At 41.9% G+C, this 21,022-nt stretch overlaps 1 protein-coding gene across 1 annotated transcript in view; it reads left to right on the top strand.

Moving 5' to 3' along the window:
- Positions 1–21,022, top strand: part of LOC138958775 (cadherin-87A-like) — a 91,106-nt gene that overhangs the window by 19,067 nt on the left and 51,017 nt on the right. The window contains exons 6-14 of the mRNA XM_070330058.1: positions 5,307–5,393; positions 5,770–5,868; positions 6,748–6,882; positions 9,267–9,380; positions 13,426–13,504; positions 13,913–14,034; positions 16,539–16,742; positions 17,990–18,145; positions 18,726–18,899. Of these exons, the coding sequence (XP_070186159.1) occupies positions 5,307–5,393; positions 5,770–5,868; positions 6,748–6,882; positions 9,267–9,380; positions 13,426–13,504; positions 13,913–14,034; positions 16,539–16,742; positions 17,990–18,145; positions 18,726–18,899 (1,170 nt within the window). The remainder of the gene's footprint in view (positions 1–5,306; positions 5,394–5,769; positions 5,869–6,747; positions 6,883–9,266; positions 9,381–13,425; positions 13,505–13,912; positions 14,035–16,538; positions 16,743–17,989; positions 18,146–18,725; positions 18,900–21,022) is intronic.

Genomic DNA, 21,022 nt, shown 5'->3' with positions numbered 1-21,022 from the left:
TTGCCGTACTGGACACTGTTTCCTACCGGAACACTGCTTCTTTGGTTTACGGAAGTGCTACTTCCGTTCCGGACGAAGAGTAAAGTTTCCGGTTACCGGCGAAGTTTCACCTTTCCTTTGCTTTAGCAGAGGAGGTGACTTCGAGATATTTTCCGGAAGGAGTGGTTGCAGCAGTTGATGCTACCTCTCCACCGAAGACAGCTATCGATGATTTCATGCCATCGTAGCCTGCTTCCCCGGGTTTTCAATTTTGCGAATTCCCGTCGGTAGCCTACGAGATGGCGTAGGTGTTAGCTGCTAACTCACATCAGGGTAGTAGCATGCCTCTCCGGCCAGTTCCTTTGCTTGTGGCGCACGGTCCAGCTCCTTCTTCAGTGGAGCCATGGCTTGCCACGGAACATCAGGCCTCTGTGTTTCGCCACTCTTCTCACAAGAAATTGGTTTTAAGACACAACTCTTGCGGTTGATTCAGACTTTCGCATTGCCAAGAGCACCACTTCTGGTGACTCCGGAGATTGGGTCTCTTTGGTTTGATCCTTTTAACTCATTCGCTGCGCGTCTAAATTTCCCCTGTGTTCCCTGCCAACACGCGATTTAGAGCCATTTTGAAAAAATTATTAAAAATCAACAACACAAGATAACCTTACATACCTTATGTTTTTGCAAAGTTTGGAACTTACTCTTTTAGAAAATATATGAAACATTTGAAAGTACATACCTTTTGTTGTCTTCATATCCAGGCAAAATATCCAATTTGAAGCAAAACAAAAAAACTTTCTACGTCATGGGTTCATCATACACAATGTCATGATCGACACTTGCATTGCCCGAATCATCACCCAAATGATCGTCCATTGGCACAAAATCGTCACCAGAATCTAAAATATCATCTCCACTATCATCATCACTGAGGTCAAGATCAGAACCGTACTGAATAACACGTTCTAGCACTCTTTTCAAGTTACTACGTCTCAGCAGAACGATCCGCCATCTTGGAAAAGTCAAAACACGTGGGTCGCACACCGTCAACAAAATTTTTATTAATCCCAACAATTTAAGGGAAGGAACTGTTTACAGTGAATGGTACCACTGTAGACAGATAGAAGTTCATTGCAGGGGTTGTTTCCCTTGGTCAGCAGGACCGTTTACACCGTTAAAAATTCGTGATATCCGTCGGAACTCAAGTACCGGCACGCAGCCAACGCTAAACACAGGTGTCGGAATTCCAGTTCCGACACGCAGCGAATGAGTTAAAGGATATGTCCTTTGCTTACTTCGAATCCGCTCTGCATTGGATTGGAGGAAGCAGGAAGGTCATCGCTGGAACTTGCGTCTCTGTCTGAGACTTTGTTGCGATCTCTGTTTCGTTCAGCTTACCTCTTCTCTTGAACCTTTTGAGTTCAGAAACGACGCAAGCGAGCAGGATGTGGCCTCTCTCTCTTTTTTGTCTGCGCTGGCGAAAGTGTCGGCACAACAAATGTCTTCCTTGGCCAAGCTCTACGCTCACGCAGTCTTTACCCGGAGAGATAATTTCCTCTCTGAGTCTAGACTGCACGATCGTAGAACGATCGACTCTCTGCGCACCTCTCCGTTTACAGGGGACGCTCTACTGGGTCCTTTGTGCCTTGATGCACTGCACAAAGACACACAAGGAGCGAAAGACTTGGAGTTTGCAAAGTTTACGCAACGCTCTGCTGGTCAACCTAATACCAAACAATCTGGTTCGTCTGCCCCCATGGCCTCTTTGGCTGAAGCGGCTTCAAACAACTATATTCTGGTTCTGCTAGAGGCCACGGAAGGAGCGCTCCTTATCCAAATAAGAAGCCCTCCTTTGGCAAGTCTCGGGGGTCTGGGCGCAAGCCCAACCCACACTGATGCATCTCCGATCAGTTTATCCCTACAGCTTCCATCCCTGTGGTGGCGGGCTACTCGTCTCGGGTTCTCTGTTGCTGGATACAGTATGTACCCTGCAATGGATAGTAGAGATAATCAGATCGGGGTTCGGGCTGCTCTGGCGAGAGGACAAAGCGCCTCTTACCAGAGTTCTACCCCAGTTTTCATTTCCTGCCAACATAGAATCGGTCACGGTTATCAACACCGAGATTCTGGAGTTATTGCAGAAACAAGCCGTGGAAGAAGTGATCAATCATTTCTCCCCGGGCTTTTATGATCGGATCTTCGTGGTCCACGAGGCATCAGGGGGGCGGCGTCCAGTGCTGGGCCTATCCCCCCTGAACGCTTTTCTGAGAGAGATCAGATTCATAATGGAAACACCAGCGACGGTCAGGGACGCGCTTCGCCCAGGTGATTGGGTCACGTCTATAGTCTTAACAGACGCGTACTTTCATATTCTCTTTCACCGCATGGACAGAAAGTGGCTGCGTTTCTGATGGGGAGACAAAGCTTATCAGGTCAGGGCCCTGCCCTTCGGTCTGTCACTCATGCCATGGATCTTCTCTGTGGTTGTGAGACAGCTATGTGCTCGGACCAGGCAAAGAGCGTACGCCTTTGGGCGTACTTTGAAGGCTGACTCATACTGAGTCAGTCTCGGGAACTTTGCCTTTCCCATACTCACATCGCCCTGCGTCTATCTCTAGACACGGGCTTTGTGATCAATCAGGCCAAGTCGGATCACTCCCCTGCCCAGGTATTCACCTATCTGGGCATGAGATTCGACACTGTGGCTTGGACGGTTCGGCCTTCTCTCAGGAGAGGACCAAACTCTAAGATTCGATTCGGAGTCTGGACTAACAGTGTAACCACTGTCCCTCCTCCCTCCAGTGCAGATCTTTGCACAGACGCGTCCCTATCGGGATGCGGGGCACACCTGGGACAGCATATGGCCTCAGGCCTCTGGAATGCTATTCAGGCAGAAGATCACGTCAACGTTCTCGAACTGGAGGTAGTCGCTCAGGGTCTCCTGGGTCTTCTGCCTTATCTGCTGAGCAGACATGTTCGCATTCTCACGAACAATTCCACAGTATAGCCGCATACCTCAACAATCAGGGCGGAGTACGCTCTCCCTCTCTGTTGATCAGACCTTGCTAGATTCTGGTCTGGTTCCAGCAGCATCGAATCACATTGTCCGCGAAACATCTCCCAGGCTGTCTCAACGTCCTGGCAGATGCACTGAGCCGGTCCTCACGTGTCATACACACGGACTGGACTATCACTCATCATGCCCTACAGCGCCTTCAGGCTCACATCGACAAACTGATGATCGATCTTTTTGCGACGCGGTTTTCGAAGAGACTCCCTCTGTTCGTCTAACCGTTTCCGGACCCGGACGCATGGGGGGTCAACGCCTTGGAGTTCAGGACTGGTCAGGCCTGTCAGCCTACGCATTCCCTCCACCGTCCCTCCTCGAAAAAGTGCTCAGAAAGGCAGATCTGGAACGTGCTCAAACACTCGCGTCGGTCATGACGGTTTCCTTGGTTCAAGAGGCACACAGAGTTTCTACGAGATCTGTATACTCCTCTCATTAGATCGCTTGGACCGGTGGCGTGCTTTGAACGGAGTCAATCCAGTGGCTCCTAGATCATTGCAAGTTGCAAACCTTTTGTCATGGTTGTCATCGCAAGGTTGTTCGGCTTCTTCGCTTAAGGTCAGAAGGTCGGCTATCTCGTCTACGCTAAAGCATTTAGGCCATATCATCAATCTTGGCGGAGCTATAGCCTCGGTGCTGAAAGGCTCCTCGATTGTAGACTTTAAGTCTAAGATACCAGTCCCTGCATGGGATCTCTTCCTTATCCTTGAGCTTCTTGGATCATCGGAGTTTGAACCTTTGCATTCTGCGAAGCTCCCAATTCTAACTCGCAAAACACTCATGTTACGTTTACTAGCTACGGCCAGAAGAGGTAGCGAAGTACATGCTCTTTCCGGCTTACAGAAGACATTTCTTTTCAATCAGATGGTTCCATATCTCTTATTTTTAGACCAGACTTCCTGGCTAAAATCAAAGACCTGATCAGCAGTCTCCTGTTATTACGATCCCTCCACTGTCTAACGTTTTAGCCCCTGGGGATCCTGATCTTGTTAACTGCCCTGTCCGTGCTTTCAATGTTAACTTTATTTGTCTCGCACGAACCCCATCAGATCCAGCACTCAGAAGCTATTGTTTATTTCCACAAACACTACTCGAGACAAAGATATTGTAAAGCCTTGTGCTTAGGCTGTGTATTGGACTGTCATTGTATGCCTGCATTATTAGTTGTCAGTAATTATTACATGTGCTGATTGTTCTCTTTGCCTGCGCGCGTATAGTATGTTGGTTATGTTTGGTCATAGTATGTTTGTTTATGTTTGGTCGTTATCTTGCCTGTGCGTGTATTGTATGTTTGGTCGCTTTCTTTGCCTGTGCATGTATAGTTTGTTGGTTATGTTTGGTCGGTTTCTTTGCCTGTGCGTGTATAGTATGCTTGGTCGATGTATGTATTGTAAAGCGCTAAGAGTAGACATTTTTCTAGAATAGCGCTATAAAAGTTTGCATTATTATTATTAAAGTCTACTTTGGCTAAATGGGCTTCCACCCTCATCAAACAGGCTTATGTGTGGTGGCAGCAAATAAGGTGGGGGGGGGGTGACCCAGTATGTCCTGCCTCTCTCTTTGGCGAGGACGCATGAAACTCGTGCATGGGCCTCTTCACTTGCTGTCCTGAAGTCCAGACGGCTTTCCGAGGTCCTTGGAGCTGCATATTGGAAGTCAGACGACATCTTTCTGAACTTCTTCCTGCTAGACGTGGCGGGTTCCCGTCCTAATGTTTGCAGCGTTCTACCAGCAGTGGTAGTTGCCGGGCAAGCTCTTCCTAGATCCTAGGTTGAGTAATCCCTCCTCCTTTAGTAGCATTCTGCTATTTATGAGATTTGGAGTAAGATATATATATATGTAATTTAATCGAAAATTTCAAGAGTAAATTTTCATTTGATAAATATACTTACCCAAATCTCATACCAAATACCCTCCCACCTATCCCGCTATAAGTTTGCTCAGCGTTGGAAGAGAAGTGTGAAGCAATATGGCGGCCGCGTGTCACGTGGCTTCAAGGGGAGCTTACCCTCATAGATCACGTGGTCTGGTGACCATGGTTACGTGATGTTTTTTTGGGGGGAGTGGCTTCCCTTAGTGTTACCAGGGAAGCGTGTCCAACGTTTTAGCACTCAACTGAAGTAAAATGCTATTTATGAGATTTGGGTAAGTATAATTATATATCAAATGAAAATTTACTCTTGAAATTTTTGATTTATTTATATGGTTATTTCTTTGTTTGTTGTATAGTGATTATTAATATTCCTTTATATTGCTTTAGGAGTTTGGATCCAGCTTGCAAATTGATGACGCAAACGACTTGGATCCGTATTTCACGCAAACCTACTACAACTTCAACCTGTACGAGGTGAGTCACGTGGACAGTGTTCACATTGATTGAAGTACATTTCATTCAGAGGGTTGGAGTATTTTTCTCTCATGTGAATGCGTTTTTGTTAACTCTTGAGGAAGTTAATTAAAGTATACTGGAATGCGTCCTGACTAATCAAGCGTGTCAAAAATGGGGGGGGGGGGGGGGGGGGTGGGGCTTGGGGCTTGGCGTTGGTCTTAATCCCTGTTTAGAATTATTTTCCATTTTCCAATTTGTGTGATTTTTTTCCATGGGAATGTTAGTTTGGTGGGAGGACAGCCACTTGCCATTGTATTGCTACTCTTGAAATGTTAATAATTCTTTGTCGATACTTTTACATTTAGTTGATAAATAACTTTTTTCTGTTCAAAAGAACACAACAATTGGATACACCATCACCAAGCTGCAAGTGAAAGATGATGACACCAGCAACTCTGTTATCACGGTCACCTGTGATGCCAGCACTCTCGCTGTAAGTAATTTATAGTGAAAACTCCTAAATTAATGGGGGGGAGGTAAACATTTACCAATTTGTCTGTTCTTAACCTCTGTAAGTTAACCTCCATTTTAAGACCTGAATTACTCAGATTTTGGGAGGTCTTAAAAAAGAGGTTTAAACTTAATGTATGAGAGATCATTTTAGAAATCTGTAACACTAACAGATAGACAGGTAACATTCCAAAATCAAAAACGACAAACGAAGATATATTAGTTTATAGAACATTGAACAGGTTTTAAAAAGAAGGGAGTCTTATAATGGGGGTAAATTTACAGAGGTTACAAACAGCAAATCTGAAAAAGCACATGAGGAGTATTATAACTTATTTGTTATTTTAAAAGGGTGTTCTCCTGTATTGACCAAACAAAACATTTGCCAGAACCTAATGATCTATTGATTACAAGATACTCAACAGACAAATAATAATGATAAAAAGATGAACAGCAACTTATCCAGCTTGGGTCGTTGTGTTTGTTCCTTCAAAGATGGCAGGATTTTAGGAAAGTGACAAAAAGGAATGACACAGAAAAAAAGTGATGTCACTTTTGTATACATGTGGGTTGTGTGTGTTGATGCAAAATGGAAGAGAGAGACAGAGAGTTTGTTGTGTGCGTATGTTTGTGTATCTGTGTCACATAATTATGTGTCATAACTTGAACAAGTTCTTGTCTAGTGTTCTTACCTGATGCTTTTGTCCTTTTCACCTTTTGGTCTTTGATCATGACATTTCGCATGCGAAACAATGTTTCACAGACGGGCATAATACGAAGTAAAGATGGCTTTAATGTGCATCTGTTTGCCAGGGTGTGTATACTGATATCTTGTAATCTTATGTGTGTATTTTCTTTCCAGCTGGCTGCGGCGTGTCGAGTCTTTAGGGTGCAAGACCTGAAGCGCAGCAACGAGTATTGGAACGGGTCCCTTATTCTCTCATCTTCCTTGAATTACGAGACTGCAAAAAGCTACTCTGTTCGTTTGATTGCCTTCGTGAGTATGCATGGTTGTTGAAGGCGGTGTGAAAATGTCCTCTCTTTTGTTTGCGAATAAACTTTTTAAAAAAGCATTATTTTGTAATACAGTGGTCGCCGCTTAATAAAGCCACTTCTGGACCGACGAAAAATGGCTTTAATAAGCGGCGGATTTATTAACCGGCGGTCCAGGAATACGTCATTTTCGAAAGAAAAAAATTTCGTCTCGTTTGTTTACGTCACTCAGTCACTTTCTTTCGTCATTTACACTTGTTTGAATCTAAACAAAACTTCACGAAGGATGTTGAACTTTTGTTTTAATTATGTACATGTAAGCATACGTGTACTTTGATCACTTCGGTACATCAATAATTTCACTGTCACCGTCACGAATCATTACTCGGCAGAGAAGAACGATTTTATGAGTGTTTGTTTGTTGGTCGTCTTCCACATTAGAACAAGATAATGTGAGTTTTAGTCACAAACTACGTGATTTCTTAGGGAAAACTGGCTTTAATAAGCGGCGGGTTGGTTTTATTAACCGGCTTTTTCTAATACATAAGATATAGTGATAAATCCGGACCGTCTGAAATCGGCTTTTATAAGCGGCTGGCTCTATTAACCGCGGTTTTATTAAGCGGCGTCCACTGTAGCTCTTATTTATTGTATTTTAGGGACTATACGGCAGGCCTTTTTTCTTCACCTGTGACCTTTGCGCCCTATTCGCGGGTATCGCCTTGGGTATGGCTAAAGAAGAGTTCAGATGTACCCACATCGCTTTACAAAGAAACATAACACACCCTCTCTAGTGATTATGCCTGTTTCTGCAACTATGACCTTGGCAAAGTTTCTTCTCTGACATCAAAGGCGTCCCTCTCATTAGCATTGCCACATCGCCCAGCGTCAACTGAGGACACAGTGAAAAGGCACTTTTTTCACTTTGAGTGAAAAATAATTGGCATAATTGATGTTTGTGAGTCACAAATTATGTATCAAATGAAAAAGGAATGAACAAAGAAATGATTCAAAAACAAAGTTTACTGTATGAAATTAATAAAAGATGTGTTTCGGAATATTTTGAGTGTGAAAGTGCGTGTTCGTCTTCGCGGCCATTTTCGCGTCACTCTTAGCAGACGACCAGTTCATTTCAAACTGCTGGGAATACCGTAATTTTCATTGGAGGGCTGTGATATTTTGCAACCAATCAGAGAAAGCCTTACATCTTTCCCATGCAGAAAACCGCGACCCACCGGAAGCTACATCTCCGTCAGCATGACGGTGAATATTACTCGTGCGAGTTTCACTAAAATTTGGTCTGAAAACTTCCATCGGCATACACGGTTCAAAGGCAGTTTATAAAACATTACCTTCTGTTTCATTTATGCCAAAAATCAAAAGAATCGAGCAAGAAATGACTTATTCCCAACGATTATGCTGCGCAAAACTGGACCCGAAAAATGCGAAACTCGGCCGATCAAAAGCCTGAAGAGGTTGCGATCTCGGCTCGCTGAAAGCAAAGTGATTTCGAACTAAAATGACCATATCTCGCGAACTACTGCACCGATTTAAATAAAACAAATTGCTATGTGCTCAGAATTTTGATCTCTTTAAAATGGTGTGTTTCTTGTCATTCAACCATTAATTTCAACATTTCATGTGTCATTGCTACTCTCATAGTTGGAAACTGGTCATTGACCTGGGTCAGAAGGTCAGTGTCTGTAAACTAGGGCAAGTAGCTGGTCTCAGCTAAAAAATATTGGTCATTGACTCAAGGTCACAAGGCCAACCAGCAGTGGCTTTGATGTCGCTGCACATTTGGGAGCAAATATATTTCAACTGTATATTTTCTTTGACTTGCGGCCAAATACACCGAAAGCGCCTGTTGTGAGGATTTTTCTCATTTTAACTTTGAAAATGGGGGTTGCGCCTTTTGCAACGAAGCGCCTTAGTAAATGGTAAATGCGATACATGTAATAGTTTTCCCAAGTCGATCCAGAATAGTTAGGTCATTTTCATTAATTGTGAAATTCAGTTTGGTTGTGCATTGGCAAGAAAGTATGGGTGTTTGCAGGGTTGTTGCCTATCTTAAGGTCTATTTGCTGTAGTACATTTTTGGATATTCACATTTTAAGTCTTTACCAGATGATGTTACGGGTTCAGGATCCAGGATTAGATATTATTTTAAAGATGTTTCACTGGTTCCTTTACATCTTCTGCATTGATTCAGACATACATTGTACAAATAAAAGCAACCACAAACAAACAAAAAACACAGAAAAGGGAATTCCATGAAATTGAAGGGAGAGATTGTCTATTTCTGCAACTTTTTATGTTAAAAGAGATTGTCTTTTCTGTGCCACTATTTCTTACAAAGTGATTGTTCTTTTTTTCATCATGCCACAGGATGGTAAAAATTCCAAACTGCAAGAAATCCAGATTGGTGTTCTCGACATCAACGACTCTCCGCCATTTTTTGTTCGAGCCCAAGGAAGTGTTATCCCTGAGGGCAAACCAGTTGTAAGTATCAAAATGATTCAACTTCTTATCCTTACTAACTAATAAGAAGTCCATTAAAAACAGTACTTAAATAAATCTTATTGTGGCAGTTCTCCTAATTCTACAGCTTACTACGTTGTTATTTCTAAGCTAATTGCCGGCGAGAACTATTAAAAGTTGTGAAGAGGAACAGAGAGAGATAATTTGCCTAAATGTTTCTCTCTGCCCAGCGTTGTAAACTGGTGCATGCAATCGTTGTTATTTTATGTGATATTGTTACCTCGCGTTGTGTTCTCCTATCCCCTAGTGCAATGCAAATCTATTCCTAGTCTACTGCTAACTCTTTTCTTTTCTTAAGATTCCGGCTTGACTGGTCAATAACTAATTCAACAGTAACGGAACAAGAACTTAATCAATCTGAACGTCAATCAGACACAAAGGGAGTCCACACTTTGATTGTATAATTCTAATCAACGGTTTATTTTACCACAAAGGTCAAGTGACCAGCATAATTATATGTCGTATACTTTACCATACATCACGTGTGCTTGATCTACTAGCAAGCGCATACCTTCACCTGAAAATGCTCAGATTTAAATGGGGCAGAGTGGCGCAAGGAAACACAAAGGGAGTCCACACTTTGATTGTATAATTCTAATCAACGGTTTATTTTACCACAAAGGTCAAGTGACCAGAATAAATATCGTACATCAATACATGTACAAAATTACATATCATACAAATTTCAAGTGCCGGCACACGCTTTCGTTCAAGTAAAATGTATTTGTTATGAAAAGGCACCTAATCGCCCAACCCGCGTTCTCTAACTACGTGGAGGTCTTGCAGCCCGGCGCCTAGCTAGCTATGTTTGATCCCGTACAGGATATATTTGTTCCCTAACTAACTTAGTAACTATGATTTGGGTGGATAAAATTCCGAAAAGGATGCTACTTATTTTTCTGGCCACAAACGGAAGAACAGTTCTTTCCTCACCAGGCTAAGAATTTATTACGACGGCTGTCAAAGACTTCTAAGTGCTATTTTATTCGTTGTGAAACCAAGGCCGAAGCCCTATCTCGCCAACGAAAGTTTTACCCTAACTACAAAGTGCTACTCCTATTTATGAAAGTACAATGCAATGTCAAAACCCAACTGCAATGGGTTTAACAAGCGCACGCACGTCCTCTATTTTAAATCCCACCTAACTATCTAAGATTGTCGGACCTAACCGGTCCGATTTGGTTTATTTTCTATCTTACTACGATGATTTTTCTCCTATCTTTCTTTTGGATCTTTCGGCACCAGACAGTTTGACTGGCCCGAAATGTTGTGGATCGTCCTTTGAAACTGTTCTCCTACTCTGCCTATTTAGATAAAAGAGAATCTCGAAATTCTTTACTGCTAACAATCTGCCCTACGCTAGTAAATTTATCTGCAAAACCTAAAACCTCGAAAGCCTAAAACCTTAAAACCTTGAAAACCGAACGACATTCTGGCTCCTGAGTGTTTTGTACCCCCCCCCCCCCCCCCCCCCCCCCCCCTGCATAGCAACACAAAATACTGTAAGGGTGTCTCGCATTGGCTAAAATGGCAACAATAGCCGACTCTCGCAAACTCGTTCACAGCAAAAATATAGTCCCTCTTTATCTCTCGTTTCTTCACAATTACGATGTCCGCAGACATCGTTTCAACATTTCGACATATTTACTTACTTTACAATATTATTCTCTTCTTCAGAACTTTACTCACACGCTAAATTGCTATTTCTATCCATTCTGGTCGTTGACCGGTAGAACACAACTTACGACGGTCACTGGGCCGATCGCGTCTTCCACCGAGCATTGAAACGGGTTACTAATAACCCGGTAACACATTTATTATAACTTGTCCTCCTATTTCAAACGTTCAACTAGTCAACTAACAATATAATAACAGGTTTGTTAACCTTTCCTGTTGTTTTCAGCATCTAACTTGTCGAATAAATGTAAACATTGCGGCCATTGCCAATAACAAAACTACGAACTCAGTCCTTACTGGAATCCTAACTAACATTATTGCTTCTGTTCTATGATGTATCAGGAAAAGCTGGCACTAGCAACAACAATCCAGATTCTACCCTGAATTGTCGTTACTGTTGCAAACTTTATCGTGTTGACGGCAATCCCGTCACAATATCATTGAACTTCTGATGATCTTGTAATTGTTTCAGGGGAATGGTATGCGTCAAGAGCCAGTTCTAGATTGTAGTGTTTATGTTTATCTTTGTTCAATTGTCAACAATTTTGTAGTCTTTAACAGATCTGTCCATGCTTTAACAGAATAGCAACAGAATCCTTGCACTTTTAGACACATACCAAAAATGAGTTATTCTTGTAATTTCGCAAAACTTGTTAGTATGTGAACATGTGAGTTGATCCTGTACAGTCCACAAAGCAAAAAAAATAAAATACTGTAAATCTCCACAATTTGCCAACAGTTTTTAGCTCATAACTCCAAAGCGTTTTGTGTGACTACAGCAGTCCCTCTCATGAACGGACACCCTTGGGCCATAGCAAAACTGTCCTACATTGCAGGTGTCCGGTCACGGGAGGGGTGACCACACCACCCCCTCCCCCATACACTCACACAGACGCACAAACAACAGGATTGAGTCTATGCTAATCACTTCTTGTGGCTACTAAACAATAACAATAAACTCCTAATACTTCTTTAAACGTTCTGTAAAAAGGATTTGTATGAAAAGTGTTGAAAAGAAGAGATAAAATAAATCCTCAAGGCAGTGAACACACTCGCCATGCACTGACAGACGAAAGCAGCCACACAAACACAGCACAGAGGAGCGTGTGCAGATGCTTTGCAAGAATAAGCTTGAAAACCAGTTTGAATAAATAGCAGCAGATAGAGCTGCATGTCATAATCAAGTAATTTATTTGTTTCTTGTCTGGCTTTATTGACTGCATGCCGATCATGTGGCATGGCAGTGACTTTTCACTCTTCAGTCGGAAATACACTGTACATAACACAGCTCCCACTCTCCCTCACTAATGCCTACCCCAAGCCGTGACAACTGATGCTTGGAAATTGTGTGGAAGAGTACACCTCTCTATTTCTCTCCAATGCTCTTCCTGCTGACATGCGGTGACACCGGACACCCCACAGAGTTTAGCCAGCTAACCCTCCACCCCCCCCCCCCTTTCTCTCTCTCACTCCCTCCAGCCATGTACTGTTGGGGGCTGTGGCCAGAGAGGCCAGCTGCACTGTTCACTCAGAGCAAAACCAGTTGACTGTGTCGTAACTTTTGACATAGCAAGACAACTGAAGGATTCATAGATTAGGCAACCGACTCACTGGTCAAGGCTGAGGGGAAACAAGAGTATCTTGTCAATGAAAGAGGTTACACACAGACACACGATGGGTACACGTGCACTCAAGTTATCAGTGACTGTCATCACACCATTGCGGCTGTGATCTTTGTACCAAGAGCCGGACTGCTCTGTTATCGATTTTGTTGTGGTGAAAATTTGAGGATGGTCTGTCCGTACATTGGAGGTATGACCTACTGTTGGGACCGAAAATGAGTGTCCGCGTCCACGTTTTGCAGGTGGCCGTTTAAGAAGGAAAACACTCCCTGCCGAGCAAATGTGTCCGTACATGTCAGGTGTCCGCTCACGCCGGGGGCCGTACATTGCAGGGACTGCTGTATCTTCCTCTTTCCCACCGCTGTCACGCTTAGTCTTTATTGTACATGTACTACGTTGCAAGCCCCTGGAGCAATTTTTTGATTAGTGCTTTTGTGAACAAGAAACAATTAACAAGTGGCTCTCTCCCATCTCCCCCCTTTCCCCGTCGCGATATAACCTTGAGTGGTAGAAAACGACGTTAAACACCAAATAAAGAAAGAAAGACGCTTAGTCTTTGTTTCATTGTATTTCTGTTTTATTTTTTATTATTGTTATTATTGTTATCTATATATTGTCTGCTTCTATTTCTCTGTGTCTGTCTGGATGTATCGATGTGTCTAATTGTTCGTCTGTCTAATAATCATTTTGATGGATTTGTGTCACAGGGTAGCTACATTGACTACGTGTCAGCCAGGGATACAGATGAAGTCGACAACCGACCCGTCCGATATGAACTCTATGGGGGTAGGTATCTGTGTTCAATTTAAACTGTTGGCCTCATGAATCTTTCAAGAGGTTAGTATGTGTAATATTTCTTTTTCTGAAGAATCACTACCTAGGTCCGTTGGGTACATGTATTACAATATAATTAACGTGCTCAATTCAAATTGATTTCTTGGAAAAGAAAACATACACAATGAAATTAGTGGGTGGGGGTGTATAACAATAAAATAAACATGCTCAATTTGTTTTCTGGGAAAAGATAACATACATAATGAAATTGGTGTGTGCATGTGAGTGTGTTCATGTCTGTGAATGCCTAGGACTACTTCACTTTTTGCCTTTTAATCTTTTTGTTTCAAGTTTTGTTCACAACTGTTTTTTTTTTTACCCCCTCCATTTAATTGGCTATGATTTAATGTTTATGTTCAGACCCAGAAGCAGTGCAGTACTTCCGAGTTGACACACTGAACGGCACAATCATTAACATAAAAGACCTGGACTATGAGGACCCTGCCCGAATACCTGGAGACGAATTCACACTTCAAATCCGAGTCTGTATCATCCTTTTTTTGCTTCTTCTTTTTTTTTCTCAAACAAACTGTGTGTTAAAAAACTCGATCAGAGACAATTTTCTATGTTAGATTGCTTTCTTTTGCTGAAACACAACACAGGTCATTATGACTTTTCTTCCGGAGAGGTTAACCCTTTCATGACTGTATTTTTCTGATAGAGTTACTCTCCCTGGACTGAATTAATTTCCTGATATTTTGTCAAAAATGGGTACCACGTTTTAAAAAATTGCCAAAAAATAGACACACACACACACACACACACAAAAAACACCACACAAAACACCAGACATACACACACACAAACCCCCACCACACACAACATTGTACTGTACATTGTAACAGTAATGCTCTTTAAATGCAGAGACACTCTCTCACCTTGGACCACGCCCACACCTCTGCTCTGGGGTTGGGGTGGGGTACGTTGTACCGTATGTACGACCACAAAATCGCTCAGTAGATGTACTTGGTTGTGGAACAAAGAAATCTTCATCGTCACTCGACTCACTTCGGTCTGCTTCATCAACAACAAAGTCCGAATCTCCATCGCTATCACTGTTTAGAAACAGTTCCTGAATCGCTTCATGTGTAGTGAATGTACGACGAAGTTGACGTGCCGGCTTTTCTGCCATATTTCCTTCAAAAGTATACAAAAAACGATCGCAAATCCACAAACATGTGCTGACAACATCACACGAGGCTTCAGCAGGAAGTTTAGCGCAGTTATTTCCCTTTGGCCACTGTGAAAAATCGGAATGGGAAAGGAACTGGAACACTCCGTCGGACCCGAGTATACTCGTGGCCCGTCCAGTAGAGCAGTGTGTGGGACCCGAGTAAACTCGTGGCCCGTCATGAAAGGGTTAAGTTGAAGGCCTTTTGCAGGGATTAAATGTTCCCATCGGGAAATAGTTTCAGTGAGTTATATCTCAGAAAGTCTTGATGTTTTAAGTGCAATTGTGAACTGTTTGTGATGTGATGTATTTTATGTTTTAAACTGCCTGACACTGCAAGGCAATTTTCCTTGTTTTTAAAGAACATTAAAATCTGTGAGTCTTACAGACCTGTTTACCAGTACGATTTGGGCGTATTTTGTACGCCAAATTATTATGAGTACGCAAATACGCGACACACGCACAAAATACGCATAAGAAAAAGTCTAGAATACGTTTTCCGGTGTTGGTGTGCTGATTACGGGATGGTACAACCGATACCGGTTTCGGTCGAAGGGAGATAACCATGACAGCGAGTCTTCAGCTGTGGAAACCTTGTTCAGTTGTTGGCACGTGCGATCGTCTGGACAATCGTGGGAAAATGAAGCGGTAAAATGTGCCAGTTTCGGATGACTGGACCAAGTCTAAACAGCAGAAGCACCAGATTTTCTTGGAGAAATATGAGAAAGAGCCAGGAATTGTGGAGTCTACTATGGGAAAAAGTCATGCACACTGCAAGTATTGTAAATCAGATTTCTCCGTTGCCCATGCTGGGAAATATGACATCGAACGACACTGTAGGCCTAGTTCCAAAACTCACATGGACAAGGTTGCTGCAAAGAAATCCGCTGAAAGCTGCCATGGAATTATGAAGTTCATTCCCGCAAAGCAAATCCTGCCAGAAGAAAAGGCAGTAGTCCGTGCTGAAGCAATGTTTTTTGAGATGATTGTAAAAATGAACTTGCCACTGTCAACCGCAGATGTTATTTCACGAACTTCATCTTTTCATTATCAATCTGCTTGGAAGACACTGGTTATAATGTTATAAACTGACAGGTAAATAAAATTGTTTTATCCCTGTTGTATCGGAAGGAGTTAAATTCTGAAGATGTTCACAAGACATGCTATTCTTACACAAACACGTTTGCACCCACCCGTACGTTTTTCCTAGCCCATATGGCTTTGCTTGCAAAGTACACCAACTTTTTGAAAAATACACTCAACTTTTTGAAAAAGTACTCTTGCCTCAGGTTTAAATAAAATTGTTTTATCCCTGTTGTATTGGAAGGAGTTAAATTCTGAAGATGTTCACAAGACATGCTATTCTTACACAAACACGTTTGCACCCACCCGTACGTTTTTCCTAGCCCATATGGCTTTGCTTGCAAAGTACACCAACTTTTTGAAAAATACACTCAACTTTTTGAAAAAGTACTCTTGCCTCAGGTTTAGGGTAAACAGGTCTGGTCTTACATCTTGATTTAACTTCAGAATTAAGAAGTACTATTAGCACTTTCCTGAATAATGTCCTAACTTTGAAACCATCTTGGAGGTGAGAAGTCATGTAGAGAAATCTGGGGGGAAAACCCCAAAGCTAGTTAGCCCTGAAGGCACATTTTCCAGATTTGTCGTACCTTTTGTCCTTGCTTCCTGTCTATTGCTTTATAATTGAAGTGCGTTTAGTATTGTGAAACTTTATTCATTTAAAATCAGAGAGTGAGAGATTGGCTTGTTTGGGTTTTCAAAGTTTTGTACAATGTACTTTATATTTTGCAGGCAAGAGAGCTTCTTGACCGTAATACTGGTGCCCTTGGCGACGACCCTGTCACCACAGCAACAGCAGTAATCACCATTCGATTGACTGATGTCAACGACAACTGCCCAAAGTTTGACAAAGATGAGTTTTTCGTCACCATCCGTGAAGATATCGCGCAGGGTTCCAACATCCCTGTGCAGATGACGGTCACAGACAGAGACTCTGTGAGTAATGGAATGGAATGACAAAGGATTTCAATATAAGATGTGTGCAGCAAGATGATTGGTTGCGGTAGTGGTGTATTTGTTGTTGGTGGTGGTGGTGGGGTTTTTGTTACTGACTGACTGACTGACTTTGGGGGTTTGTGTGTCTGTCTGTCCGTGGTCGTCATACCTTAGAGATGGCAAGAGGCAGGAATAAGATACTGTGCATGCACACTGCCAAGGAGCCACAGATGTGCACCTGGGTTTTAGTTCTTGATTCATTGTTTCCTTTCTCAGATTGTGGACCTTCCCTTTATTGAATACAGCTTATATTGTGCAAGGCCTCTTCAATGCCTACCGTTCACCTGTAGTAAACACATCATGCCAGTGTTGTTAAAGACTCTGTATGTCTTCTATGAGGGGAAGAAATGAAGAAAGAAAAAATATCTGGACAGTTCTGGAAATTTCTAGAAGCTAAGGAAGGTAACCGGGTGTTTTTTTTCAAACAAGGGAGGTAACGCTAATAAGAATTGGATGGCGAGAATCTTAAAGTGCTTGAGGGCTCTGTTTACATCCGGGCGAAGCCGGGCTTAACTGCTAGTTGAAAAAAAACAAGAACGTTTGTTATTGACAAAACAATACATCACAGATGATAGTTCCTGCGTATGATATCCACAAATGCTTTTTTCATTTTTTCGATAAATATCTTTGATGATGTCATATCCAGCTTTAAGTGAAAGTTGAGGCGTCACTGTCACGCCCTAATTTTTTTATCATACTGATTCAAGGTTTGATCGAGCAATCTTCGACATAGCCCGGACTATGGTATTACATTTCAGCCTTGAAGCTTAATAAATAATTAATGAGTTTGGTCATTCAAAATCTCAATATTTTAATTAAAATTAAAATTTTACCAATCGATCCAAAAAAGATGTCATCCTATTCTGTATCTTTTTTCTAATTCTAAAACCATATATATTTATATATATACATATATATGTTCTGTTTGGATTAAAAACAAGCTCATAAAGTTAAAAAGAATATAGAAAAGCATGCTTTCCTATTAAGCTATGTACTTTCTTGTCATTTCAAGCATATGAGGGCCGCTACGTTTTGCAAGTGAATATCAGCGCTTTCAGTCATCGGTCGCAGATTATCTTCTTTCTTTTTGTTTTTGTTGAAATGCAGTGCATTCAGTATCATCCTGTAAGTTTGACAGCTTGACTAAATGTATTAATTTCGCTTCACCTAACTTGTTTATTTTGCAGGGTCCACGGAGTACCTTTAATCTGCAACTCTTTGACCCTTCAGGAACTTTCCAAGTGACCCCCGTCAGTGGACGTTCCCCTGCCAGTGTGACCATAAGTGTGGTCAGCGCAGCAAACATAGACTACGAGAGACCTCCTCGCACGTATGACCTTACGGTTAGCAGAATTCATGCTTATAATATGTTATAATAAATGTAAAATTGACTTTGCCATGTGCGATCAGTACCCTTACAAATTCTTTGCTGAAAAGCACAGTCCTTCCCATGAAAACTGTTCAGCTTACTATTTCAGATCTGGCCAGGCTTTTAGTATAATAATTTTCATACATTTTCAGAGAAAATAAGACCATCCCTTCACCTGGACACATACCAAAAACTGACAGCCTGACTGCTTCCTGTGCAGTGTGGGAATTTGCGTTGAATTAATTTTGCAGATTGACACTGTTGTCAATTAAGAAATGAACTCATTGAAAAACTCCCACTCTGCATAAAAAGTACCCACGTTATCAATTTTTTGTATGTGTCCAATTGGAGGGATGGACTTATCCCGTATAAAATCCTGGCCAGACCTAAGTTTACACAGGATGAATAGTGTTTCAAAGAATATCAAAATGCCAGTGTATCTTATGTTTAATATTGCCGGTTTTTGAGCTTGGCTTCATGAAGATATTGAAGTGTTCTTGTACATTTGCTTTGATCAACTTCGAAATAGACGATTGTATCTGATGATTTTCCAGGTGAGAGCCATTGAGAACGGGGCCAACATTGAATCCCTAACATGTGATGGCCAAACTGTGGTTCATATTACTGTGGAGGACGTCAATGATGAGAATCCACAATTTGCGAATAACCTCTACAGAGCTGAAGTCAGAGAAAATGCACCACAAGGAACCAATATCATTACAATCACTGTGAGTAAAAACCATGGAGTTAATGAGGAGAAAAATGGGAAATCATATGGAGGGGTGGGTGTGGGCAGAGCGGAAAAAGAGGAATATCTTCAGAGAATTTGATCGATTTCTCTTGCTTTTTTGTTGTAGAAACAGCAGTCATTTTCTTCTCGTTCAATCGATTTCTCTTCCTTTTTTGTTGTAGAAACAGCAGTCATTTTCTTCTCGTTCAATCGATTTCTCTTCCTTTTTTGTTGTAGAAACAGCAGTCATTTTCTTCTCGTTCAATCGATTTCTCTTCCTTTTTTGTTGTAGAAACAGCAGTCATTTTCTTCTCGTTCAATCGATTTCTCTTCCTTTTTTGTTGTAGAAACAGCAGTCATTTTCTTCTCGTTCAATCGATTTCTCTTTCTTTTTTGTTGTAGAAACAGCAGTCATTTTCTTCTCGTTCAATCGATTTCTCTTCCTTTTTTGTTGGAGAAAGAGCAGTCATTTTCTTCTCGTTCGATCGATTTCTCTTCCTTTTTTGTTGTAGAAACAGCAGTTAAATGTGTTAAATAAAAGAGGCTGTATTTCAGTCTTTTTTTGTTCGATACCCGCTAATGGCTGCTGTTTTGTGTGTTTTGCCAAACTCATTTGCTGAGCGTTGATATCAATGGAGGGTTTGATGGGCGCAGTGGCGTGGTGGTAAGACGTCAGCCTCCTAATCGGGAGGTCGGGAGTTCGAATCCCTGTCGCTGCCACCTGGTGGGTTAAGAGTGGAGATTTTTCTGATCTCCCAGGTCAACTTATGTGCAGACCTGCTAGTGACTTAACCCCCTTCGTGTGTACACGCAAGCACAAGACCAAGTGCGCACGGAAAAGATCCTGTAATCCATGTCTGAGTTCGGTGGGTTATGGAAACACGAAAATACCCAGCATGCGTACTCAACGAAAGCGGAGTGAGCTGACTATGCTCTCAGAGTATAGTGTGGGGAACCCAAATGGGCAAACGAGCTCACACGTAAGCAGACAGATTCTGGAACGCTGAAGAAGAAGAAGAATGGAGGGTGACAGTGTGGCTTTGGTCATAATTATCAATCAATCAATCAATCAATGAGTCTTATATCGCGCATATTCCGTGGGTACAGTTCTAGGCGCTCTGCAGTGATGCCGTGTGAGATGAAATTTTATACGGCCAGTAGATTGCAGCCATTTCGGCGCATATTTACCTTTCACGGCCTATTATTCCAAGTCACACGGGTATAGGTAGACAATTATTAACTGTGCCTTAGCAATTTTGCCAGGAAAGACCCTTTTGTCAATCGTGGGATCTTTAACGTGCACACCCAATGTAGTGTACACGGGGGGAGGTTCGGACACCGAAGAGAGTCTGCACACAAAGTTGACTCTGTGAAAAAAATAAATTTCCGCCGAACCTGGGATCGAACTCACGCTGACAGCGGCCAACTGAATACAAATCCAGCGCGCTACCAACTGAGCTATATCCCCGCCCGTACCTGTAGTGTTCTGCTGTCAGCTTCAAATGGTAGTTGCTGACTTGATGATAGTTTTGCAAAGCCCCTTGAGTGTTGGGTTCTATGCGCACATACAAAATTCTGAGACTACTTGCCTTTGTTAAAAGCGTATGGTTTTGCATCCAGGTTGTTGAACCTGTTTCCCCAAAAACAATCTGTTGTCAAAAAACAAGAAAGGTAGGTTGTTGGAACGTTTGTTATTGACAAAAGAATACATTCACAAGTATATCGACCCAACGGTCTTTTAAGTGCACAGACAAACAATAGAGACTGTGCCAAAAGGTGACGTTTTCATGTCAGTATGTCCCAAATGACATCACCAGTACATTTTTCATTCTATCTAATCTGTTTTCGTTCTATTTTTTCTAATAACATGCGTTAACAATTGATTGCCAACTGGAATGGAAGAGCACAAAAAGTGTAACTTGATATGTAGTTTCTCTAGAGGGAAAAACATCTTCCACTTTCATGTCAGTGTGTCCCATGCAACATACATTTGCCAAACAGCTATGTGCAAGTAGATTATTTGTTAGTGGTATAGAAAATACTGATCAACAATTAAAGTCAGTTTTCACATTCATTTTCTACCTATTTCTTATTTGTTTATTCTGTTGGCAATGGTGAAAT

This window comes from Littorina saxatilis, linkage group LG2 (assembly GCF_037325665.1).
Source record: "Littorina saxatilis isolate snail1 linkage group LG2, US_GU_Lsax_2.0, whole genome shotgun sequence".
Taxonomy (NCBI): Eukaryota; Metazoa; Mollusca; class Gastropoda; order Littorinimorpha; family Littorinidae; genus Littorina; species Littorina saxatilis.
This window is presented reverse-complemented; position numbering and strand designations above follow the sequence as displayed.